Below are 25,949 nucleotides of genomic sequence, written 5' to 3'. Positions count from 1 at the left end.
AGTAGATAGAAACAGTATTTGGTGTATAGCCAAGGCTAGCAGCCCAGGCTCTGAAGGAAGAGGAAGTGGATCCAAATGTTTGCATTTATTATAAACAAGGATGCAGAGGCTGGATGCTCAGAAATACACCAGTAGACACAAAGCTAGGACGGCTGGTGGAACGGCAACCAACGGGGAACACCAAGATGAGGTATTCATGTCTAGGCCAGAGCTACCATCTGGGTCTTCCACCCCCATTTGGTCCAGATAGCCCCTTGGCCCTGGTGTCCCTGTTGCCAGGACAAACTGGACTGTTCTACAGGAGTCAGGTATCAAGGGAAACAGACTCAGAGGCCAGGAACCAGGGATTTCAATCTCACACCAACTATCACACATTTGGAGACAGAAAACAGGCAAAATGTTTGGCTAAAGTAAAATGATACTGCAGAGAGAAACAGGAGCGTGAGGCGGACAGAGGCCCCTTGCCTAGTGGCAGGGGCCAGGCCAGCAAAGGTGGAAAGGCATCCCCACTGAATAGTGCACGTGGCCCTCTCCATAGTCCCGGGGAAGACACTGAGTAGTTCAGACAACAACAGGTGGTGGTAGTTGAGGCTCTACCTGCTGTGCTTTGACATCAGGAGCTGACCCATGGCACCAAGCTTCGGCCAGACCCCTTGTTCTGCCCACCTACCTGCCTCACTGCAAAATGCAGCCAAGCCCTGGGGACAAGCCATGGCCCTGAGCAGCAGCTAGCTGGTTACTCCCCAGAGTAGGACATGTGCCCACAAAAAGCTTACTCTCCAAGTATGACAGGCCATGGCTAGTCACCCTGGGGTGAACTGGGAAATACCTCCCTCCAATGTTTTTAGTTTACTTGAGACTTCAGAAAGTCTAATTTCAAGTGAGGAAGAAAGCAGGTTGGTCCCACCCCACACTGGTAAGGATTTGTGCCTACCTGGTCAGCGTCAGAGGAAGCCATGTGTTTAGACAAGGCACACACACCACAGAGAGCAGAGAGCTCCGCACACCACTCACTCGCACATGACAGAATCAAATGGCAGTCAGAGAGGTGGGAGGCAGGCTCAGGGGATGGCCTTTGGGGGGTCCATGTAGGCTGGGTTGTATGGAGGCTGGCTGGCAGAGTAGGGTGTAGCTGAACCTCCTGAAAGTAAAGAGGACTCAGGTTAGCTGTGGGGACATTGGGCTGCAGTGTAAATCGGCAGGAAAGCTAGCAGGAAGAGACCCTAGGGGCAGAGGCCTGAGATGGGGGATCATGCAGGGTACCCACAGTGGTACTTACCAGCCAAAGTCTCATGATAGGCTGGTGGCCCCATGGGCTGGGCCAGGTAGGGTGGGGGGTACTGCGTTGGGTAGGGTGCTGCTGGCATTCCTGGCTGGGGGGGCATGGGGTGATAGCCTTGGTACGTTGGTCCAGGGTAGCTGGGGGCCACACTTGGAGGCTGAGGGTAGGGGGTATGAACCACGGTAGTGGTTGTGGTGTTGGTCACGACAGCTGCAAAGAGAATCCTGATTAGTCAAAACCTTATGGCTCCCTAGGCCAGGAGAGGCCGGCAACCCTCCAGCTTAGCCCAAACAGGTTCCTGGTCAGCAACCCTTGCCCTCTCTGGGATCAGCATGTTCACGCAGGGAGGGGCAAGCTTACGGCGCGGTCGGCGGCACATCTTATACAGGCAACAGCAGGAGCAGGTGAAGCATATGATGATGGTGGCAATGAACACCACAAAGATGGTCAGGCCAACGGCGACAGTTGCTCCAAACCTGCCAAAGAGCTAGTTGTAAACGCCTTTTACTCCTTCCTATGACCAACGATCCTCACCTCACCGCTCCCAAGGGCACCCTTCTCAGCAACACAGACTCTAAGAGACTTCCCAGTTATGTGGTAGAAATCTGTTTCAGCCCAATTCCTCACACAAGCAGCAGGGATGTAAAGCTCCCCTCCCCCACGTCTGCTCCCTGTATCTTCCTACCTACAACCCTGTCCTCCCCTACCAAGCCAGCAGCTTATGGTTGTCAGGCATATGCCACAAGCCAGGCAGGATGGGATCGGAGTCAAACAGGCTGCCAAGTGCGGAGGAACCCCAGCTCAGCTCACTGCAGGCTGTGTGACATCCAGGGCTGCTCCATGGTTAACTAGCGTGGGTCCATCCCAGGGCAGCTAAAGGGAGGCAGCAGTACTTTCTGGAAGAAGCTGCCTCCCTGCCCTACCGAGGCACCCACAGAATAGAGGGTCTGCCCTTTGACAGCAACCGCATAGGCTGGAAGTCCATCTCTTCCCCAAATGGTTCCCGATAGCAGACAAGGCCCCCAGTTATCCTCCCATAGTCCCTGGGCCCACGCTGGATCCTAATAACAAATGTTTGCTAACTGCAACAGGCACATGCCAAATGTGAACTCTAGAACATCTGCCCCTCTGAGGAAGGATGTTGGTGCCACCCCACCCTACATGAGACTTCCAGCTCACAGCCACAACAGGGCCTCTCAGCTGAGGAACAGACTTAGGGACAGGGCCCCCACACTCCAGGCTTCCATAACTGGAGCCTTCACCAACCACGTGGCCCAGGACAAGCATTTAAGACAGGACCAGAAGCACAGGTGTCCCCCTGAGCAGTCAGAGGCAGGAAAGGACGAAAACACATTCACACAATTGGTGGCATGCAGCGGAAGGGCCAGTGTCTCTCTGCCTCTATAGAATGTGCCTTGCTCACCCCATGTTAGCCTCCGCCTTCACTCAAGGGGCTCCCGCAGCCCAGGACTTCCCCTCTTTTCATCAGGGGCCACTCAGTTTCAATCTCCTCCCCTTTCAAAGAAAAGGAAATCGAATCTTCTCAGTCTTTCCCAGTCCTGACGTCAGCGGCAGGAAGGACAGACTCAGAGGCCCAGTAGCCACCCTCTTAAAGACACAGCATGAATGACTCAAGCACCATCTACTGCACCAGCAGCCAGAGAGACGCTGAGAAGGGCTGGAGGGGCAGACAGAGGCCCCAGGTCACTTTCCCAGCCCTGTGTATCCGGGCCTCTAACTGCAGCCTAGCCCCAGCCCTGAGCTAGTCTCCTTGCCTCACCCTCCACCCCCCACAGGCCTGAGCATGCATGGGCAAAGCGGGACCTGCTGGCTCTGGCTGACATACAAGCAGCTGATCCTCCTCTCCCACTCCCTGCCCCTGCCAGGTCTGATCATGTTTCCCTGGTTTTGATGCCAAAGGCTCCCCCAGCCCCTGGAACCACAGGAGGTTGTTTCTCATAATCACTAGTGACATGGTGTGTACCTACCTTTCTGTGGGTATAGTCTAAGTATAGTTAACAACTAAAATCTAGGGTTTGTCTAACCAGAGAGTAAAACTTACAAAGAAGGGCCAATTTCAATCTTGAATTAAAAGTTTAGCTAGGTGTGCTAGCACACAGGTAATAGTTAAGTCCGGAGGCTGTTGAGGCAGGATTATGAGTTCTGGGCAAGCCTGGGCTACACAGAGAATTCCAGGCAAGCCTGGATTATACTGAAAAACCCTGTCCCCTAAAAGCCTAAAAAAAAAAAAAAAAAAAAAATTAGACAAAATTCCTTGCGGAATCCACCAAGCCAGGTGGGGCCAAGAACTCACCCTCCCTCTTTATCTCCAATCTAGCCAGCTCACTAAGCATCAAGCTGTTTCTGCCGCAGGGTCTCTACATATCCACATCTTCCTGAGGGGGAGGGGATGCAGGGGGGTCTCACTCCCAGCTGATTATCCCTGTTCATCTCTCAGACCTCAGCACAAAGCGTCACATCCAAGGGGACACATTTCTCAAACACGAAAACACCAGAATCCTTGGCTCCTATAGACAGGGAGAAGATCTCTGATTTCGAGGCCAGCTTGGTCTGTGTATGAGTTCCAGGCCAGCCAGGGCTACATAGTGAGACCCTGTCTCAAAAAACTAGAAAAAAGAAAGAAAGAGAGAGAGAGAGAGAGAGAGAGAGAGAGAGAGAGAGAGAGAGAGAGAGAGAGAGAGAGAAAAGAAACCAAAGTTGCCGGGCAGTGGTGGCACACGCCTTTAATCCCAGCACTCGGGAGGCAGAGGCAGGCGGATCTCTGTGAGTTCGAGACCAGCCTGGTCTACAAGAGCTAGCTCCAGGACAGGCTCCAAAGCCACAGAGAAACCCTGTCTCGAAAAACCAAAAAAAAAAAAAAAAAAAAAAAAAGAAAAGAAAAGAAACCAAAGTTGAGCACACTGAGGGAGGGCACATCCTGTACAGGATGTGATAACTCAGGGCTTGACAGGTGCAGGTGTGCACCCTTGTAGACCTCTGTGCTGACCTATGGCTCAGAAGGTCAATGGCGGGATACGGAGGCAGAGTCTGCAGACCTCGGGTCCCAGCATCTTTCCTCTGGGGGCTTCTCTGGGCAAGTCATGGCCAGGCAGCAGGGACTAAACCTCTACCATGGACTCCGCTCTGTGGAATCTGTGCTATAGAGGCATCACACAGGTGTCCAATGGAGTGTCTCTCTAAGAACGCTCCCAAGAGAAGCGCCATGGACAGCCCTGTCTCCAACCTCCTCTGCTGTGCACAATTCTTGGGCTCTGAAGAATAAGACAAAAAGAAATCCCAGCAACCCATTCTTCCTCCAAGCATTGCCCCCGCCCCGCAATAGTTCTAGCTGTCTCTGCCATAGCCAGAAAGAACCTGTCTGCACACTGTCAGGCCCCTGAGTGTCTCTATGACGTTGTCTACACTCATACACTGCTTCCAATTTCATATGCTGTGCTGGGTGGCTCCTGCCAAACATGCCATGCTGGTGTGGGGTGCCAATCTCACCCGAGTGCAGTCCACAGTGCTTTGTGCCAGCTGCCTTCTTGCCATCAACCCCAGCCCTCCCTCTTGCTCTCCCTGACACTGTTCCTCAGACACTGCTGTCCCCTAGGTTCCATGCTCCGCATGTTCTCACCTAAACCTTCAAGATGAGGCCCCTCTTCCCCAATCCCACTAACGGGCTGGACCCATCTCCAGAGCGGAGGCCAAGGAAGCCAGTCCCTCTGTTCACTCTCTTCTCTTGCTCCTTGCTGGCAGGGAGCTGCTGAATGCCAGCAGCCCACCTCTACCCTGGGCCTCCCAACGCTGCCTCTGTCCAGGAAGTCACAGTCACTCCCAACAGCTGCCTGCCATGTTGACGCATGTGTTTTTTCCTCAGTGCTTGCTTTGTGGTCTCAGATGATAACAAGATGACAGTTCAAGAAGGGAACATGGAAGCTCATTCCTGTAATTACAGCAATCAGGAAGCCGAGGCAGGAGGACTACACCCTCAAACGACAACGTGAACTCCAGGCTAGCCTGGTCTACAGAGCAAGAGGCTGCTTCAAAACAAACAAGAATGCTGGGGCAACAGCTCAGCTGACAGAGCACTTGCCTGTATAGAGATAAATTACTCCAGTCCGATGATGCCATGTGCCTAGAGCACTAACACTCACAACTGGGCAGGGGTCTAGGTCTCTCCCCTCCCCCTCCCCAGGCTGGCAGCTGGCCTGCCAGTATGGGAACTCAGACTTGGAAAGTTGCAGGCGTTAGCTTTGTAACCAAGTCCTGGATATTCACTAGATGAGGCTTTGCATTCTGAACCCACAGGACAGGGATCCTAAAGAGCTGGAGACTATACTATACCAGTCATTTTAGCCTTTTCTCTATGCTGGTGCCCGGCTCTGCAGAACCGTCTGTTAAAAACTGCTTTACTTTCTCTAGTCTCTTGAATTTGTTATCATAAAGCAAGGCTCTTGTTTCTCCCACCTACCACATGGGAGGCCCTGGGTTCGACCCACAGCACTGCATAAACTCGGGGTTGGGATGCACCCCTGTGATTTAAGCACTGGGAAGGATCAGAAGTTCAAGGACATCCTCAGCTACATACCCAGTTCATGGTTAGCCTGGGCTACAAGAGACTTTGTCTCAGGAAGGAAGGGAAGAAGAAAAGGAAGAAAGAAAGATAGGGCAGGAGCCTGGCCAAGAAGTGTAGGGCTGGGAGAGTCAGGGACCTCTGTGAGCGTGAGGGAAGAATTACAGCTGCACCCCTTCTTCCTACGGGGTCATCCCGATCCTGAGGCCAAGATGCCAGCACAGTGACTGTGAGCCACGAACATGACTGAGGCACTTCTGCTGTCTCAGCACCTTGACTCGACATTGTCATACCATCTGCCACCTCACGGTCATCACCCTTCCACCATCAACCACCCGACAACCACTGCCTCATTACCTCACAGGACTGTGGCCGCCACCAAATGTCACTTCCTCCTCTGTTACCTCTTTCGTCAGGTATCTGCCACCCCACTCCATCACCTGGGTCATTATGGACCCCATCCCTGGACCTTCAACTATCCGCCCCCAACTAGGTACCCCATCATCTCCTTCCCCAGAACATAGAGGAATCCCGGCTCCCTGGAGGTTCAAAGGTCCCAGTGGGAAAACAAGGTCACAACATCACTGGGACACCATCCCAATGATTCTGTGTCATTTAGGTATGTAAAGGCCACCCCTAAGCCCACCTGATCCCTTGTTACTTCTGCCAGGAAAACAGACCCAGCCAAAAGGCTTTATTTACCCTGACATGGGGTCATTGTCAAAACTGGATCGAAATCTCAGCGCCGAACCCAGCTGCTCGAGTGCCTCCGTGGTGGTGGAAAATCTGCTAACAGAAAAGAGAAAGTTCCTGAGCAACACACTGAATCCCCATCCGCACACATGACCTTGCAAGAATGAACAGTGTATACACCAGAAGGATCCGTACACTCTTCCCCAAACACCAAAGGCAGTCTCCACACAGTACCTATGAGGCCAGGAAACAGCAGATCTCAAACTTAACATATGCAGCGTACATGTTCCTGACCACAACAGGATGGAGGGGGAAACCGAGAGCTGAGGTTTGAGCATTGCTACAAAGTTAAAAAAACAAAGCGGGGGTGGGGGGGTGGGGGGGAAGACCACTACCAACTCTTTCCACTGGAGACTGAGGCAGAAGGATCACAACATTGAAGCCAGCCCAGACTGCATGACAAGATGTTTTCTGCGGAGGGAATGAAGGGGAGGGAGGAAATGGGAGAAAGGGGGGAGGGAAGAGAGGAAGGACGACACAGAGAGGCAGTTACACAGAACGGAATGAAAATACTTAAGTCAAAATTCAGCAAGCAAGAGCCATAGTGATACACAGCTGCAACCTCCGGGCTTAGGAGGCGGAGACAGGAGAATCTGGAGCTGGGGTAAGCCTGTGTGGCAGGAGATCCCATCCCAAACAAACCAGACCACAGTCATCAAACAGCTTAGCTAATTTAGAAGGAAATGAACTTCATTACCAGAATATGTCAAGGAAAAAAAACAGTAAGCCACAGGTGGGCGTGGTGACTCATAATCCAGTATCCAGGAGGCTGAGGCAGGGGTTGTCTAAAATTCAAGCTCCTTTTAGGCTACAGATGGACTGTGGGCAGGGGAACAAAGCTAAACAGAGTAATACAACGCTTAGAATCCTAGCACACAGAGGAAGGACGGTCAGAACTCAGGATTATCCTTTGTTGCTCAGCAAGGTCAAAGGCAGCCCCAACTACACTACAGCAGACCATTTCAAAAAAACAGAAACAAAAGGCCACAACTGCAAACACACACACACACACACACACACACAACAACAACAACAACAACAACAACAAAACTCAAGAAAAGTCAGGTGTAGGGTGCATGTTTTCACTGGGGAGTCTGAGGATGATTTGGAGTTCAAGGGCATTCTGGGCTACATAATAGAACCTTGTCTTCTTTTTCTTTATCCTTTTTTCTTTTCTTTTTTAAATTTATTTATTATGGAGGCTGGAGAGATGGCTCAGTAGTTAAGAGCACTGGCTGCTCTTCCAGAGGTCATGAGTTCAATTCCCAGCAACCACATGGTGGCTCACAACCATCTGTAATGAGATCTGGCGCTCTCTTCTGGCATGTGGGCATACATGGAGGCAGAATGCTGTATACATAATAAATAAATAAATCTTTTTTAAAAATGTATTTATGTATATAGTGTTCTGGGCACCAGATCTCATTACAGATGGGTGTGTGTCATCATGTGGTTGCTGAGAATTGAACTCAGGACCTCCGAAAGAGCAGTCAGTTCTCTTAACCTCTGAGCCATCTCTCCAGTCCCCTTTTTTTCTTTTCTTTCTTTCTTTCTTTTTTTTTTTTTTTTTTTTTTTTTGGTATTTCAAAACAAGGTTTCTTTGTGTATCTTTGGGTGTCCTGGAACTCACTCTGTAGACCTGGCTGGCCTCAAACTCACAGAGATCCACCTGCTTCTGCCTCCCAAAAGCTAGGATTAAAGGTTTGTGTCACTACGCCTAGCTATTCTTTTTTCTTAAAAAAAATAATTTTGGAGCTGGAGAGATGGCTTGGTGGTTAAGAGTACTGTTTGTTATTCTAGAGGACTCGGGTTCAATTCCCAGCACCCACATGGCAGTGCACAACTGTCTGTCAGTGATTTAGAGCACTGGTTGCTCTTCCAGAGGTCCTGAGATCAATTCCCAGCAACCACATGGTGGCTCACAGCCATCTGTAATGAGATCTGGTGCCCCCTTCTGGTATGTAGGTGCACATGGAAGGAAGGCTGTATATATAATAAATAAATTAATTTTAAAAAAGTCCATTCCCTGTGGGTGTGTGTGTGAGTGAAAAGAAAAAGTGTGTGCCACCATTCTTGACTCCAGACCCTATCTTAAATAATAAAATAAAACCCAGGGTGAAGTCTTCAGAGAGCAGGGGCTAATAGAGGCTGGGAACAGATAGTGGAGATGCGCCTGCTACCCAAGTCCTCTTCCGGTCAGCTTCCCAGTTTCTCTAAAGGACATCTGGGAGGCTGAGCATAATTTCCAGAATCTTTGAGACCAAGGTAGGAAAAATTAGATCTACAAACCAAAAAAGGAGGAGGCCATGATGATCCTGTACACTTGGACCAGGTCCTGAGAAGCTGTGTCTCACAGGAAGAGGGAAGGGCAGGCCTCCCTTCTAATCCTCAGCCTCTGCAGTGGGGCTGACCTCCCCGTAGAAGTAACAGAAGTCCTCCAGAGTTCCTGGTTCCAAATTCCTCCAGTCAGGTTTTTCCTTTTCCTTTTTTTTTTTTTTTTTTTCTTTCTTTCTTTCTTTCTTTCTTTCTTTCTTTCTTTCTTTCTTTCTTTCTCTCTTTCTCTGTCTTTCTTTGGTTTGGTTTGGTTTGATTTTGGTTTTTTCAAGATAAGATTTTTCTGTGTTGTAGCTCTGGCTGTCTAGGAACTTACTTTGTAGACCAAGCAGACCTCAAACTCACCAAGGTCTGCCAGCCTCTGCCTCCCAAGTTCTGGGGCTAAGGGCGTGCTGCTACCACCACGTTGCTTTCTTACTAAATTTTCATTCCCTCTGGTTTAAAAGAAGGGAAGTGGATCTGGAGAGCTGGCTCAGTAGTGTCAGACACCAGCTAAAGACTTCAGGAGCACTAAGAGTAGATACTGCAACTAGAAAACAAGAGCGATAAAGGGACAACAAAAATATCCACAGGGACCGGGCACAGTGGCGCACACTTTTAATCCCCAGACTCGGGAGGCAGAGGCAGGAGAATCTCTGTGAGCTTGAGGCCAACCTGGTCTACAAAGCGAGTTCCAGGCCAGCCAGGACTGTTATACAGAGAAAACTGTCTTGAAAAACCAAAGAAAGAAAGAGAAAGAAAACAAACAAAAAAAATGAGCTAAAACAAAAAGGTTCACAGAGCTTTGAGCATGAAATTAGCAGACACTGATATCAAGGGACAAGACACTGTTATTACTATGTATACAATCTTTTGCCTGCATCTATGCTTACATGCCAGAAGAGGGTATTACTATAGATGGTTGTGAGCTACCATGTGGTTCCTGGGAATTGAACTCAAGACCTCTAGAAGAACAGTCAGTGCTCCTAACCTCTGAGCCATCTCTCCAGCCCAACAAAACACACTGTTTAAAGAATATATAGAGGGGCAATCTTACCAAAAGCAATCTACAGATTCAGTGCAATGCCCATCAAATTCCCAGCAAAATTCTTCACAGACCTCGAAAGAACGGTACTCAACTTCATATGGAAAAGCACAAAAAACCCAGGATAGCCAAAACAATCCTGTACAATAAAAGAACTTCCAGAGGCATCACAATCCCTGACTTCAAACTCTACTACAGAGCTACAGTACTGAAAACAGCCCAGTACTGGCATAAGAACAGACAGGAGGACCAATGGAACCGAATAGAAGACCCGGATATCAATCCACACACCTTCGAACACCTGATTTTTGACAAAGAAGCAAAAAAATATCAAATGGAAAAAAGAAAGCATATTTAACAAATGGTGCTGGCATAACTGGATATCAACATGTAGAAGAATGAAAATAGACCCGTATCTATCACCATGCACAAAACTCAAGTCCAAATGGATCAAAGACCTCAACATAAAGCCAGCCACACTGAACCTTATAGAAGAGAAAGTGGGATGTACACTTGAACGCATTGGCACAAGAGACCACTTCCTAAACATAACCCCAGCAGTACAGACACTGAAAGAAACAATTAACAAATGGGACCTCCTGAAACTGAAAAGCTTCTGTAAAGCAAAGGACATGGTCAATAAGACAAAATGACAGCCTACAGAATGGGAAAGATCTTTACCAACCCCACATCATCAGACAGAGGTCTGATCTCCAAAATATACAAAGAACTCAAGAAATTGGTCACCAAAAGATCACATAATCCAATAAAAAAAATGGAGTACAGACCTAAACAGAGAACTCTCAACAGAGGAATCTAAAATGGCTGAAAAACACTTAAGGAAATGTTCAACATCCTTAGTCATCAGAGAAATGCAAATCAAAACAACTCTGAGATTCCATCTTACAGCTGTAAGAATAGCCAAGATCAAAAACACTGATGACAACTTGTGCTGGAGAGGATGTGGGGAAAAGGGAACACTTCTGCATTGCTGGTGGGAATGCAAGCTGGTACAACCCCTTTGGATGTCAGTGAGGCAATTTCTCAGAAAATTAGGAAACAGCCTTCCTCAAGACCCAGTAATACCATCCAAAGGATGCTCAATCGTGCCACAAGGACATGTGCTCTACTATGTTCATAGCAGCATTGTTTGTCATAGCCAGAATCTGGAAACAACCTAAATGCCCCTCGACCGAAGAATGGATAAGGAAAATGTGGTACATTTACACAGTGGAGTACTACACAGCAGAAAAAAATAACGATACCTTGAATTTTGCAGGCAAATGGATGGAGCTAGAAAATATCATTTTGAGTGAGGTAACCCAGACCCAGAAAGACAATTATCACATGTACTCACTCAGAGGTGGTTTTTAAACATAAAGCAAAGAAAGTCAGCCCACAAGTCACAATCCCAGAGAACCTAGACAACAACAATGTGGACGCTAGGAGAGACTCACATGGATCTAATCCACATGGGAAGTAGAAAGACAACATCTCCTGAGTAAATTGGGAGCATGGGGACCTTGGGGGAGGATTGAAGGGAGAAGGGGAGAGGCAAGGAGGGGAGCAGAGAAAAATATAGAGCTCAACAAAAATCAATTAAAAAAAAAGGGAATACACAGAGGAAGCCGGGTGGTGGTGGCACACACCTTTAATCCCAGCACATGAGAGGCAGAGGCAGGCGGATCTCTGTGAGTTCGAGGCCAGCCTGGTCTACAGGAGCTAGTTCCAGGACAGGCCCCAAAGCTACAGAGAAAACCTGTCTTGAAAAACAAACACACAGAGGCCAGTGAGACAGCTGTAGCCGCCAAGCTGCCTTTAGTTCAATACCTGGGAGGAGGTTCAATAGCATGGTGGAGGGAGGCTGCTGGAAGTCGTCCTCTGACTTCTACACATGCATTAGGCATTTGTGTGTCCATGTACATAAAAAACAAATTAATTTTTAGCCAGGCAGTGATGGCGCATGCCTTTAATCCCAACACTCGGGAAGCAGAGGCAGATGGATCTCTGTGAGTTTGAGGCCAGCCTGGTCTACAGAATGAGTTCCAGGACAGACAGGCCTCACCGAGAAACTCTGTCTCAAAAAACCAAGAAAGAATAAACAATAAACAGTGGGACTAGCAGAAGTTCAGAGGTAAAGGCTCTTGCTGACAGTTAGCGACTGCTCTCCACATGCTGTGCACAGCAAACGTACACATACCAAAAGTCATAAGCAAAATGTAATAAGAAGAATAAATGAAACTACCAGGAAGAACTTAAAGAGAGGTTAAAGATTTAGCAGCTCTGAGAACTTGAAGTCCCCTATGAAGACAGCGGAAGCGGTTTCTAAGCAAACGTGGAAACCCAGTGACGCCCTGACTGCATGGAAAATGCAAGAGAGAGCAGAATCAAAGATGGGGTTTTAAAGGAAGAAATCAAAACGTCAGGAAAAACAAAGGTTGGGAGTGTAGCTCAGTGGCTCTGTTATCCTAGCTCAGAGGTTTGATCCCCAACACCAGAAAAGAAAAAAAGACGTGGAAAATTCTCAGCCTATTTATATTGTAGGCAATAAGACTGCAGTCCAAAGCCCACCCGATATGGAGATTAGAACGGGTGTACACCAGGTTAGCCCAGCAGAAATGGGACTGAAGGAGGCAGAGACAAGGGTGTGAGGGACACTGCAGGACTCAGCTCCCACAGGGCCTGACCGTAGTGCTATGCCATTGTGTGCCATTCTCCAGGACAAAGAGAAGTCCCCAACGATACAATCTAGAGCCCGTGGAAGCTGCATGGCCTAGGCGGGAGGGTGCAATGTGCAGGCTTGTCACAGCCGGTCTGTCGGAGACCATTCTCAAGCCTTAAAGCCTACTGGTGGTCCTGACTTGGGGGTGCACATCTTTGGAAGCAGAGGCAGGCGGATCTCTGTGAGTCTGAGGCAAGCCTGGTCTACAAGACCAGGCAAGCTAGAGCTACATAGTGAGACCCCGCCTCAAAAATTCAAAATAATAAATGCAGGATCCGGAGAAATGGCTCAGTGCTGAAAAGTACTTACTGTTTTTACACAGGACCTAGGTTTGGTTCCCAGGCCCTATATGATGGCTCACAACTGTGGCTTTCTACTCTGGTTCCAGGGGAACCAACACCCATTTCTGTACTCTTTGATCACTGTACATACATACATACATACAGGGAAATACATACATGCACGCAAAAACACTCACACACATAAAATAAAAATAAATCTTATATAAATAAATACTGTGGCCAGTGCCTGAGAACCAGCATCTGAGGTCTCCTCCAGTCTCCACACACACTTGAGATACATGCGCGCACACACACACGTGCACACACACCTCTCAGCATCTGAGGTCTCCTCCAGTCTCCACACACACTTGAGTTACATGCGCACACACACACATGCACACACATTCTCTCTTTCTGTCTCTCTCTTTAACGGAGTTTGCCTTCATACGTTTGGGGCTTTCTTTTATTTATTTTATGTATATGAGTGCTCTATCGTCATGTACAACTTTGTGCCAGCAGAGGGCACCAGATCTCATCACAGATGGTTGTGAGCCACCACGTGGTTGCTAGGAATTGAACTCAGGACCTTTGGAAGAGCAACCAGTCCTTGCTTTTAACTGTTGAGCCATCTCTCCAGCGCCCCTCCCCCCCCAATCTAGGAGCCTTCTTGCTGGGAACTGTTACTTCTTACAAATCTTCCCCAAGTAAATAAAGAGATAAATAGCAGCTAGTGAATTCAGCCGGTCAGCACATGATGCTGATAAATCAATTAATGAAAAGGTGTTTTGAAAATATATGCTGCTGGGGGAGGGGAAGGGAAATGGTAGGAGGGAAGGAGGTGAAAATTTGTAAAATTATATAATTTAATAAAAAAAGAAAAAGAAAAAGAAAAGAAAATATATGCTGCCAAGTGGCTAAGCTGAACTAATTAACACATGCATTACCTCACACACTCAGCATTTTCTGTGAGAAGAACATGTAAAAAGTCTATTATCTTCCCAAGTATGACAGTGCATGCTTATAATCCCAACATTTAGGAGGCTGAGGCAAGAGAATTGTCTAGAGTTCAAGACTACCATTAGCTACATAGTGAGTTCAATGCCAACCTGCACTGACCATCTCCAAAAAAAGAGGGACCCCCCCAAAAAAGCCAACAGCATTAACAAAAAAAAGCTACCATATATAATTATATCTGAATTAAAAGATTTACAAGTCAGGGCTGGAGGAAAGGCTCAGTGGTTAGGAGCACTTGCTGCTCTTGCAGAAGGCCTGGGCTTTATTCTCAGCCCACAGAGCAGCTCACAACTCCACGGTAATCCAATGACCTCTCCTGGCCTCCACAGGCACCAGGTACATAGGTGGTGCACAGACATGCAGCAGAATACTTATGCATATAAAAATAAATAAAATAGAATACAATGATAATCAAAGAACCTTGATTCATAATTACATCTATTTCTTTCAAATACATATTTTTAAAAGAAACATATTTTGGAGCTGATCTTCAGAGGTAGGCATGTGCGCGTGCGTGTGCACACACATGCATAAAGAAAATCAAAGCTGGGGCTGGAGGAATGGCTAAGCACTGACTGCTTTTCCAGAAGACCAGGGCTCAGTTCACAACACTCACACAGTGGTTCACAACAGTCTGTGGCCCCAATCCTATGGGATCTGAGGCCCTCTTCTGGCATCCAAGGGCACTGCATGTCATATAATACAGACATACATGTAGGCAAAACACCCATACACATAAAGTGAAAGAAAAAGTCAAAGCATATAAAAGTTAAGATAACAGCTACTGTTTGGGGGTTGAGAGAGAGACAAAGAGTGGGCTTAAGGAGCCTCTGAGTTTCTAAAGATTCTAGCCTCGATCTATAATCGATAGATTACAGGGTTGCACATTTATTTTGTACATAGTATATTACATACAATATAACCATGTAACCATGGAGCTGGAGAGATGGCTCAGCAGTTAAGAGCATTGCCTGCTCTTCCAAAGGTCCTGAGTTCAATTCCCAGCAACCACATGGTGGCTCACAACCATCTGTAATGAGATCTGGCGCCTTCTTCTGGCATACGTGCAGCAGAACACTGTATACATAATAAATAAGTAAATCTTTTTCTATCTTTCTTTCTAGCCTTGGCTGTTCTGGAACTCACTGTGCAGACCAGGCTGTCCTGGAACCCACAGAGATCTGCCAGCCTCTCTGCCTCCCGAGTCAAGTGCTGGAATTAAAGGAATGCACCACCACAGTCTATCATAAATAAATCTTAGAAACAAAACAAAACAAAAACTTCAGTCAGGCAATGGTGGCACACACCTTTAACCCCAACACTCAGGAGGCAGAGGCAGGTAGATCTCTGAATTCGAGGCTAGACTTGGTCTACAGAGCTTCAAGACAGCCAGGGCTACACAGAGAAACCCTGTCTTGAAAAAAAAAAAAAACAAATAACAACAACACCATCTCCCTTGGGGGGAAAAATAACAAAAACCTCAATGAAAATCTAGGTATGGTGGTGCACACCTTTAACGCCAGTATTCAGGAGGCAAGAGGATCGCGGCAAATTCTAGCCCACCTCAGTCTACATAGCAAGTGTCAGGCCAGTGACAGGCATAGACAGCAAGACTCTGACTCAAACGAGGTAGTTCAGTGAGTTCGGGCTCTTGCTGCCAAGCCTGACAACTTGGAACAGACCTGGTAGAAGGAAAAGAACAGACAGTTGCAAGCTGTCCTCTGACTTCCACAGATGACTTGTAGCACCCGGCTACCCATCCACATGTGTATGCACGCACGCGCGCGCGCGCGCGCGCGCGCGGCACACACACACACACACACACACACACACACACACACACACACACACACACACACACACACCCCTTTAATCTCAGCACTCGAGAGGCAGAGGCAGGCAGATCTCTGTGAGTTTGAGGCCAGCCTGGCCTACAGAGTGAGTTCCAGGACAGGCTCCAAAGCTACAGAGAAACCCTGTCTCGATAAACCAAAAGAAAAAAACAAAACCAGAATTGTGTGATCTGAGCTGTTATAAAACAGTATCCAGACAGCAGGAAACAGATGAAAATAGGAGAGAAGCTGAGAGTCCTGGACACTGGAGGCGAAGCTGAGAGTCCTGGACACTGGAGGAGAAGCTGAGAGTCCTGGACACTGGAAGAGAAGCTGACAGTCCTGGACACTGGAGGTCACACAGCACAGGTCTACTGGAGTTCCGGGGAGAAAGGAGACGGGCAAAAGCAATGTTTCAATACGGCAGACAACTATCCAGAGCTAGTGAGACAAGCTAGCCACACATTTCAGGAATTCAACAATCCACACAAATAAAGAGAAATCTGTAAGCCAGGCGAGGTGGTGCATGCCTTTAATCCCAGCACTAAGAAGGCACAGGCAGGCAGATTACCACAAATCAGAGGCTAGCCTGGTCTACACGAGTTCCAAGCCAATACCAGAGAGATCCTGTCTGAAAAAATATGTAAAAGAAGGCTTAAATTGGGCAAACATGAAGTTCAGGAGTGTGTTCAAGGCCCTGGGTTGGCTTCCTAGCACCACAAAAGAAAAATAATCCCTTACCTTTCTATTTCTTTAGAGATTAAAATGAAAATTAAAATGATTTTCAAGCACATGTCTCAATGGAAAGACGAGAAACTGAGAGGCAGTGCAATGGGATTTTCTATATGCCAAGAGAGAAAAAGCCACCAACTTAAGTTAATACTATTTTGATGTTTTAATTTTACATTTAGCATGTACACACATGCGGAGGTCAGAGGACAGTTTCCAGGAGTCAGTCCTTTCCTTCCACAGTGTGGGTCCCAGGTTTCCTGAACTCAGGTCATCAGGCTTGGTGGCAAGCACCTTGACCCACTGAATCATTCCAACAGCCCATTATAAAATATTACTTTAGGGGCTGCAGAGATGGCTCGGCAGGTAAGAGCACTGGCTGCTCTTCCAGAGGACCCAGGTTTGATTTTCAGCACCTACGTAAGGACTCACAATTGTTTGTAATGTAACTCCAGTTCCAGGGGACTCTGGGTTTTAAGGGTACTATATGCACGTGATGCACAGAAATACATGCAGGCAAAGCACCCATATACATAATATAAAAATAAGTAACTTTTTAAACATGAAAAGATGGGGCAGAGATACAGTTAAGCTGGTGGAGTACTTGCTACCAGGCACAGGCCCTGGGTTCAACCCTCAAACCCGCATCACTCCAGATGGAGCGGGGCACTCCTGTAATCCCAGCACTCGGGAGGCAGAGACAAAAGAACCACAAGTCCTTGGCTACATACAGCATTCAAAACCAGCTTGTGGTGGGGCGGGGAAAGGGATAGTTAAAATGTTTACAAAACTTTAAGCTTCCTCAGAACTTTTGCCAGTGTGGAGGAAAATAAAAAAGAACTTACAAAACAAAACAAAACCAGCTTGGGCTATATGAGACCCTATCTTAAAATAAGTTTTTAAATTGGGCAGTGTTATTACATGCCTTTAATCCCAGCTTTGCAGAGGGGCAGAGATAGGTGGATCTCTGAGTTCAAGACCAGTCTGGTCTACAAAAGGAATTCCAGAACAGCCAGGGCTACACAGAGAAACCCTGTTTCAAAAAACTAAAACAAAAACAAAAACAAAAAAAAACCCCAAAACAAACCAAAACAAAAGTTTTTTTTAAAAAAAAACTTAACTAATGAAAAATTTAAATACAGTATCTTTAAGTTAAGCATGGTGACACACACCTTTAAACCCAGCTCTCAAGACTCAGAGGCAGAGCCGGGTGGTGGTGGCGCACGCCTTTAATCCCAGCACTCGGGAGGCAGAGGCAGGCGAATCTCTGAGTTCGAGACCAGCCTGGTCTACAAGAGCTAGCTCCAGACAAGCTTTCATAATTAATAATAAGTCTCAGTGTCATTGTTGGGGGACTGGCGGTCCTAAACAAGGCCTGGCAAGACCTACTACAGACACTGTCCTGAGCTCAAAAAGTAAGGGCATTCATTGGAACACCCCCAAAACATGCCCCTAAAATAATAATAAACTTTTTAAGAATACAAACAAAAGAATATACCTCAGACACAGACTAGGATGCCCATGGGACGGGAGAGGAACAGAATGGCCATGAGAAACTGAACACAGATGTGCAGTCTGGACCTGTGCAAACAGTGACAAGCTAGGAGCTGCGTATGACCACTACGACTCTAAATCTGCGACCAAGGCCAAGGAGAAACACAATCTGATGATGTGCGGCATATCTGGGTCCTCACCAACGACAGCAGCCTATACCAAAGATGGAATAGAAACACATCCGCTCGGCCAGGAGGACACAGCCCAGCTCACTCTGCGCACACATCCATACCCTGTGCCTTGCACAGCGCACATAACCACAGCACACACACAGTGTGGGGCACACTCATAACCAGGTGCCTACCCTGAGGACCTGTGGGTCAAAGTACACACCCAGAGCCAAAGCTAGATGAGGTTATTGGGCCCAGCACAAGGCTGAGTGAAACAGAACCCTTGAGGGGGAGGGGGTGTGGCAGAGTGGACTAGCTCTAGGTAAGGAGCCCTAGAACAGGGCCCCCACACACTCTGGTTCAATGCTGAGCCCTCTGTCTTGAGAGGCCAAAGGGGCAGGGCACGTTCCAGGGCTCAGACTGCGGTTCCTCACCCTCCGTCTCCCCTCCTTGTACCCACCTGGCCTCGGACTCAGTACACACATCCTCACTCCACTGGACTTTCTTCAGCTCATCAGAGCAGCAATACTGGCTGGAACAGGAGCCGCAGCAGAAATCAGGACAGGATTCTGGGATCAGGTCGTCTTCGCCAACAGGCCTGCATAGCTCACCATGGGCTGAAGCAGAGAAACAAGCCTGTTCCCCTTGTCCCATAGGCCAGGTCTCATCCACACTCCAGCCAACGACAGTGATTTCCCCAGTGCAGCTACCAGGCAAGCTTTAGGCCACCTCAGGAGACCAGCCACCTACAGAGAGCCTCCACCCTCTCCTCGTGGCCACACCAAGGTGCATTAAAAGATGCCCTCCGTCCCTTAGCAGTCCCTTGGTTTCCTGGTAGAAAACTGACTTTTCTACTTGTAAGTCTGACCGGACTACTTGCTGCTCTCAGAATCCCCCTTGATTAAGACCTCGAGGCAGAGTGTCAACTGCAAAGGCCCTAGGCGATTCCCCTTTCCATTCGCCCCTTTCCATTCGGGCCTGTCCCCCACCTGCGGCTCCACCCCACCTTCAAGGCTTTATTTCAGGCCACCTCCCAGAAGCTGCCAAGGTGAATAGAAACACACCTGCAGGCACAGGACTGTCCAATATTTAATCCTTATTACCTCCATAGCAGCCTCACCTGCTGGGCACAAATGCACAGAGAGAGAGAGAGAGAGAGAGAGAGAGAGAGAGAGAGAGAGAGAGAGAGAGAGAGAGAGAGAGAGAGAGAGAGAGAGAGAGATAGACATGGGGAGGGGAGGGAAGAAGGGGAGAAGAGAAGGAGAAGGGAGGGAAGAAGAGGAGGGAGAGATGGAGAGAGGCCTAAATCTCATAGAGCATGCTACCAGCAGGATGAATCCTAACCCTTGCACAAGTATCCAGAAAGCACTCATCTCTAGGACAGGCATACAGCAGGTATGAGGACACTTTTGTGCTCTCAGTGGCACCAGATAACACCCTGTAACCCTCACAAAGCTCTCAGCCTAAGGGCAAGTGGTACCCTTGCAAATCTCAACAAACAAGGTCATGCTGAGAGATGTGGGGAAGGACACAGGGCTTTGGCTACTCACAAGCTTTGCAACACTCCAGGAAGATGACACACACATGTCCCTGTGTGTCATCAGGCTACACTAGCAGACCTGGAGCCCACACACAGGAGACCCCCACATGCAACCCAGAGCGTCAAGGCTCATCAGATGCTATCTGTGGACAATCACTCAAGCTTTGGTCTGGATACAGTCTTGGTCCAGCACATGGACCATGGTTGAAAGGCCCAGCCAGAGCAGTAGAGCATGCGCCCTGGGGCTGTCAGGAGAAGCCCCGAGGGCAGAGGCACTATGAGACTCAGAGAAAAGGTAACTTGGAGGTAAGGAAGGCTGCATTTTGGTAGCACCATGCAGAACCTTGCTCTGGGCAAAACTGTAGAATGGGTATTTCTGACCCTTGCAAGCCCAGTTCAGCCATTGGCCATAGGAAAGTGAGGACAGCCACAGCCACAAGCCAGGCTGTGCCTGAGTCAGGCTGAACAGACTACACACCAGTGAGACTTTCTTTCTTTTACGGCAGGGTCCCACTATGTGGCCTGGAAACTCATAACCTAGACCAGATTGGCCTCAAACTCACAGGGATCCTCCCGTCTCTGCCTTCGGAGTGCTGAGACTAAATACAAGTATCATCTTCTGGCGCTCACACCAGTAGATCTTTCAGGCTGGGTCCCAGGTACAAATGCTATTCTGAACTCCAGACACCGAGCAAGGCTTTCTAGACTGGAGACCCATCTTCCCACAGGCTCACTCCAGGGGTAGGCTGACTCTGGGGCAGGACTCTTCCTTCTCATTTCCCCACCCCAGATCCTCCAAACTCATGTCAGCTTTCAGGAAACACAGTTCCTTTCCTCTAGGAAGTCAGCCATCCCATGGAATCATTAGCTTCCCATGCTGGGCTGGGGGCTGTTCCAATTCCCATCCCAACCGGAGTCATCCCTCGGGGATGACAAGGGAAAGCGGTGTTTCCTCCCCATAAGAGGCCAGCCTCAGGGCCCAGCTTCTCCAGGAAAACAAGGGCTGTAGAGGCAGCGGATGGAGGGCTGCCAGCCAGGAAGCAGGCTGCAAGGGACAACCTCTGCAGGAGGGGCCAGGCCGCCCTGAGGTCCTCCTACCTGGAGCTAACTAACCCCAGGCGGGGAATCCTGCTCCAGCCCCTGGAACATGTAGGGCCTACCCACTATGAGGACAAAACAAAGGTGGCAGTTTTCCGGGGCAGTATCAGTTCAGGAGGGTAGGGGTGACAGGATGAAGTCAGTGATGGGATTTGCAGACGCCCCCTTTGTTATCAGGGGCCAAGACGAAGCACTCCAGGGCTGGTGTTGTCAGGCTCGTTCCATAGACAACTAGGGGAAGTGTCTGACCCGACCCAGTCCCTGGGCAGCGCACACCGCCCCCTTCTCCCAGGCTCACCACCCGGAGGCGGCGGCAGCAACAACAGCAGCAGCAACAGGGTCCACGGAGCGGGCGCCGGGTTAGCCATGGCGAGACAGACAAACGGGCGGACAGACGGACCAAGCACACGGCCGCGGTGCCGCGGCAACCTCAACGACCCGAGCGGCCCTAGCCTCCTTGCCCCGCCCCGGCCGGTTCCCGGAACCCCCGCCCCAGAGGAGGAGGTGGGAGGGAGGGAGGAGGAGGAGGTGGGAGGGAAGGGAAGCAGCGGCCACCCCTCCCAGTCTGGCCGCTGCTTCCCCCCACCCACCCCCCGTCGGCGAAAACTGGAGACAGGTTTTCCCAGGATTGGTACACCCAAGTTGCTTTCTGCTCACGGGATACTTTTGTGGGGAGACCCCCCCCCCCTTGCAGCTGACTTAAGGGGCTGGGACAGGATCTCCGTGGCAACGTTATCCCAACACTTCAGCGCCAGCTGTGTACAGCTGTATACTCGTCCCAACTTTGCCTTTAGGGAAGCTGCGATTTTCTCGCTGGCTGGAGCCTCACACAGATTCACGATTCACCTGAGGACCATGAGGAGTGAAGCGGGGGGTGGGGGGAATAGCACTCAACAGATTCAAGTTCCTTTTAGTAGATTTCCAGGACCTTAGTCTGAGGACAGCCCTGAGATGACACCTCCATTCCCCATCACCCCACCCCGACTCAGGCCCCCAGGCCAGGAAGCTGCTCACTCTTGCCCAGGGGGCCTATCCTGAGGGTAAGAGCTAATAGCTCTCAGGGCACATACAGGCCACCTCTTCCCCTCAGTGTGGGGCAAAGTTCCTAGTGTGGCCTGGAAAGGGAGATATGGTGTTCTTGCACTGCCCAGCACCTGGAACAGCTAGTATTTCCTCCTCAAGGCTGAACCCACGAACTGTCTGCAGTGGACCACTTGAGACAGTATGTATTCAGCGCTGGGCACAGATCAAACCCTAAGGAGAGTCTGGGAGGGCTCCCCAACTATCCTGCCTATAGGATTAGAGGGAGCCAGAAAAGGAAGCAACACAAGCCCGTAAGGCAAAACTAGTTCCTTCTGGTCAAGACACTGAAATCTCTAAACTAGGAGACATGTGAAAGAATTAATCCGGTTGGCCGATCCACAGGATTACCCTGGCAGTGAGACAGGGCCACCCCTAGGAAGACAGTCTCACTTTAAGCTGTGCTAAAGGATGGGTAGACTAAATGTCCCTTTAATGAAATACTATACCTTTCCTTCCCAGAATTCCTGGCCACCAGGTTCCTCCAAGCTGCCATGAGGTTCTGCTGAGCCTGCCTCGTTTTGTCCTTTCGGATGCTTGTCAGAACGTATGTATGCTGTTGCTAACACTTGGGCTTCCTCTAAAGCTCTGCTCTCCATGCTGGTTTAACTCAAAGGGAATGGTGGTTTTTCCTTCTCTTCATCCCTGTTCTTCAGATGCAGAAGGGGTTATGTTTGTTTTTAATAAGGGTCTCACTATGTAGACCTCACAGAGATCTGCCTGCTTCTGCCTCCCCAGTGCTGGGATCAAAGGTGTGTGCCACCACACTCAGCCAGGTTTTGCTTTTAAGCTATAATAAATTTGTCCTCTTCGGATAAACTTGGACTTTTCTTGACTATCCCACTTTTCCTGCCTTTTAATTCTTAAACTGGTGGGGAAAAAAAAATGAACCCATTCCTGCATGCCTGGATGGCATCACCACCTCAATTAGGATAACTGCTCCAGGGCTGGAGGAGGCTCAGCAGTTAAAGGCAGTAGTTGCTCTTGTGGGGGAGCTGGGTTAACTCCCAGCATCCATATGGTGGCTCACAGCCATCTGTAGCTCCATTGCCAAGGGATCCCATGCCCTCTTCTGACCTCTGTGGTCAGCAGGCGCATACGTGGTACACACACATATGTGGAGGCAAACACTCATACACATAAACTTAAAATGTACAGTTTGTAGCTGTGAACTGTGCACGGACCTGGCAAGTCAGAACAACACCCGGTGTGCTCAGCTCTGACCGGAGAGGGAAGCTGGGTGTGGTAAGTGCTAGTCTACTAGCCCGAGGGGCCTCTCATCCTCGCATCCACTGCACCTAGAGCAAGGGCTTTTGCTGCAGGCCCAGCTGGTGCAGCCGAGGAGCTGCACCCCAGCCATGGCAGTGTGGTAGGAAGGAAGGGAAATAGCCAGGCGGATTTCCACAGGCTTGGAGGTCAAGACGAGACCCTGTTTCGTTCATCTTTGGACCCCACTTCCTGAGTCTCAGATAATCTTGACCAAGGAGGAAATATCCCACTTGCTCCTCCTCAGACTCTGAAGACCCAGCCATTAATCAGCAGCGTAACCCCTCTGCAATAGCCCTGCCAATAATACCCTTCTATGAAAACAGCAACAAGTTCCCTTGCCCAGGCCTCCCTGGAGAAAGTCCTGTGTCGCAACCTCATGGGATCTGCCAAAAGATGGAGAGAAGCATGGTACACCTGAAGCCATATTCAAAGGCTCAGTCAAGACCTGAGTGAAGACACCTGCTTGACCACCTGCTCAGCGCCCAGGGCCAGTAATGGAGTCAAGAACCAACTCCCACAAGTGGTCCACTTGAATGCATGATACCATTGCCCCTGCGACCAAAAAAATGTAAAAAAAAAAAAAAAAAAAGATGTTGAAGATGGAAGGAATAACTGTCCCTTCAGTGAGGTCTTTCTGTACCCAAAGGTCCTTCCTTGACACTGTTGTTTATAGGCACCCTCTGGCTTCTCAGAAAGCTTCTCCTTCCTCTATGTCCCCTTTCAGATTCCCACTAACACCCAAACCTGCTCACCCAGATATCTCACACTCTCACCCTCTCTCTTTGGGGGACCCCCCCCCCCCCAGCAGCTGCTCCAACACTGCTCTTACTCACCTGCCTGCTTTCTTGACTCAAAAGAGCATAGCCTTCTCCTCCTCCTCCTCCTCCATTTCCCTCCTGGCAGCTGCCGAGATTCCCAGCTGGCCTTTTCCTTCACACAAATTAAGTCTTCTAGTTAGGCTGGAGAGATGGCTCAGCGGTTAAGAGCATTGCCTGCAATTCCAAAGGTCCTGAGTTCAATTCCCAGCAATCACATGGTGGCTCACAACCATCTGTAATGAGGTCGGGTGCCCTCTTCTGGCGTGAAGGCATATATTGTATGCTAAATAAATAATAAAAAAAAAGTCTTCTAGTTACCTTCTCATGCTCCCCCCCACACACCTTTTATTTAAATCTAGGAAGCCAGCTGGGCGGTGGTGGTGCACACCTTTAACTCCAGCACTCAGGAGGCAGAGGCAGGTGGATCTCTGTGAGTTCAAGGCCTGGTCTACAAAGCAAGTTCCAGGACAGGCTCCAAAGCTACACAGAGAAACCCTGTCTCAACAAACAAACAAACAAACAAAATCTAGGCAGCTAAAAGTCTGCAGAAAGAGCTTTGTGTTCCTGACAGACTAGAGTCACCTGCTCTAAGATAAACGCTTCATGATTAACATTTCCCTCGGAGACTGGGATATTGCTTAGTGGCAGAGCTGTGAGAGGCCTGGGAACCCCCACGTTGTCCTCTAACGCCCCTCCCCCAAATACACACAAATAAGTTGTTGTTTTTTTTGGGGGGGGGTCTTTTTGTTTGGTGTGGTTTATTAGAAAGAGCACGTGGCCAATTTTTAGGTTTTAGGCTAAAAGTAATCATTAAAGTCAGAACAGACTTACTCTATGTGGCCATGCTGGGAATAGGAACAAATAAAGAAGGCCAGGGACCACCACCCCCAAATCCATTTTCAGGGTACCAAAGAGAGGTTTTGGGTTAAAGAGAGGGCAAAAGGAGTGGAGTCCAGCGCAAGCTGTTGTCCCTGCCCAAGTCTGTCTGGCAAGGTGCTATGGCAAGTTGTCAGAGAGAACTGCGAGAAGCCCTCCTCTAGCCAGGACCAGGCTTCACTGACCCTGAGATTCTTGGGAAACTGCAGTTCTTTGAGGTCCATTGTTCCAGTAGTTTGATAGCCAGATAGGAGGGACACAAGGGTCACTTAGAATAGGTTTCTTCCTGCCAGTACTGCAGGGGAGGGAGGGAGAGAGAAGGAGGGAGGGAGAGAAAAGAGGGAGAGGGGGAAGGAAAGAAGGAATCTAAAACACCCCACTCCTCCTTTATAGTCTTTACAATAAGGCAGTAAATGCTAAGTTCCTGAGTCCTGTGATCACACTAATTAATCATAGAACCACTGGAGGCAGTTGTGGGTACCCAAGATTCATAGCCAGCCACTCTTGAGTATGAGTGACTTTGCCCTTGAAGCCTGAACTGGGGACAGTCTTGGGGTACTAAGTCTTTAACCTCTGGGGTCTGAGTAAGGACTGAGTTACCCAGATGATGTTAGAACAGGGCACTGGTTATTAACGCCACAGACAAGTGATCATGAAAGCCAGAGCAGATTTGCTCTGTGTGGCCATGTTGGGATTAGGGACAAAGAAAGAAGTTCAGCGACCCCCCATGCCCCAAATCCATCTTCAGGGTATCAAAGAGAGGATTTGGGTTAAACATAGGGCAAAAGTGCAATCTTGTGCTAGAAAGGACATCAGACTTTGGGAGGCCAGGCCAGTGAGGAACACAGGAAGACTTTAGACTTAGAGAGATCCAGATGTGATGTCAGGTGGTCGCATTTTGGAGGACCCACAGCTTAAAGAATGAACAAGGTCAGATTCTTAGCCACAGAATCAAGGCACAAAACGAAAACGTGCTCCAGCCCTCGGGAAGAGTCTACGTTCAGTGAGAGCATGAGCTCCTACACAGGAGCCTGGATCGCTCCCCAGCCTCCCATCA

The 25,949-nt window shown here is 49.0% G+C and overlaps 1 protein-coding gene across 2 annotated transcripts; it reads right to left on the bottom strand.

Annotated features, from left to right (window-relative positions):
- Nucleotides 1–70: 70 nt before the first annotated feature.
- On the bottom strand, nucleotides 71–21,300 carry Shisa5 (shisa family member 5). Of its 2 annotated transcripts, XM_038322632.2 has the most exons (6): nucleotides 21,148–21,300; nucleotides 18,672–18,828; nucleotides 6,561–6,644; nucleotides 1,643–1,758; nucleotides 1,280–1,492; nucleotides 71–1,141 (listed from the first exon to the last, which is right to left on the bottom strand). In XM_038322632.2, the coding sequence occupies exons 1-6, from the start codon at nucleotides 21,215–21,217 to the stop codon at nucleotides 1,062–1,064; spliced, it is 720 nt and encodes a 239-aa protein (XP_038178560.1). In that variant the 5' UTR covers nucleotides 21,218–21,300; the 3' UTR covers nucleotides 71–1,061. The 2 variants fall into 2 exon arrangements, with proteins under 2 accessions (XP_038178560.1, XP_038178561.1); XM_038322633.2 differs by lacking the exons at nucleotides 6,561–6,644; nucleotides 18,672–18,828; nucleotides 21,148–21,300 and adding an exon at nucleotides 2,706–2,839.
- Nucleotides 21,301–25,949: the final 4,649 nt, after the last annotated feature.

The sequence above is a fragment of the Arvicola amphibius genome, chromosome 3 (genome assembly GCF_903992535.2).
Source record: "Arvicola amphibius chromosome 3, mArvAmp1.2, whole genome shotgun sequence".
Lineage (NCBI taxonomy): Eukaryota > Metazoa > Chordata > Mammalia > Rodentia > Cricetidae > Arvicola > Arvicola amphibius.
The sequence above is the reverse complement of the archived record's forward strand: the minus strand, read 5'-3'. Positions and strand labels throughout refer to the sequence as shown.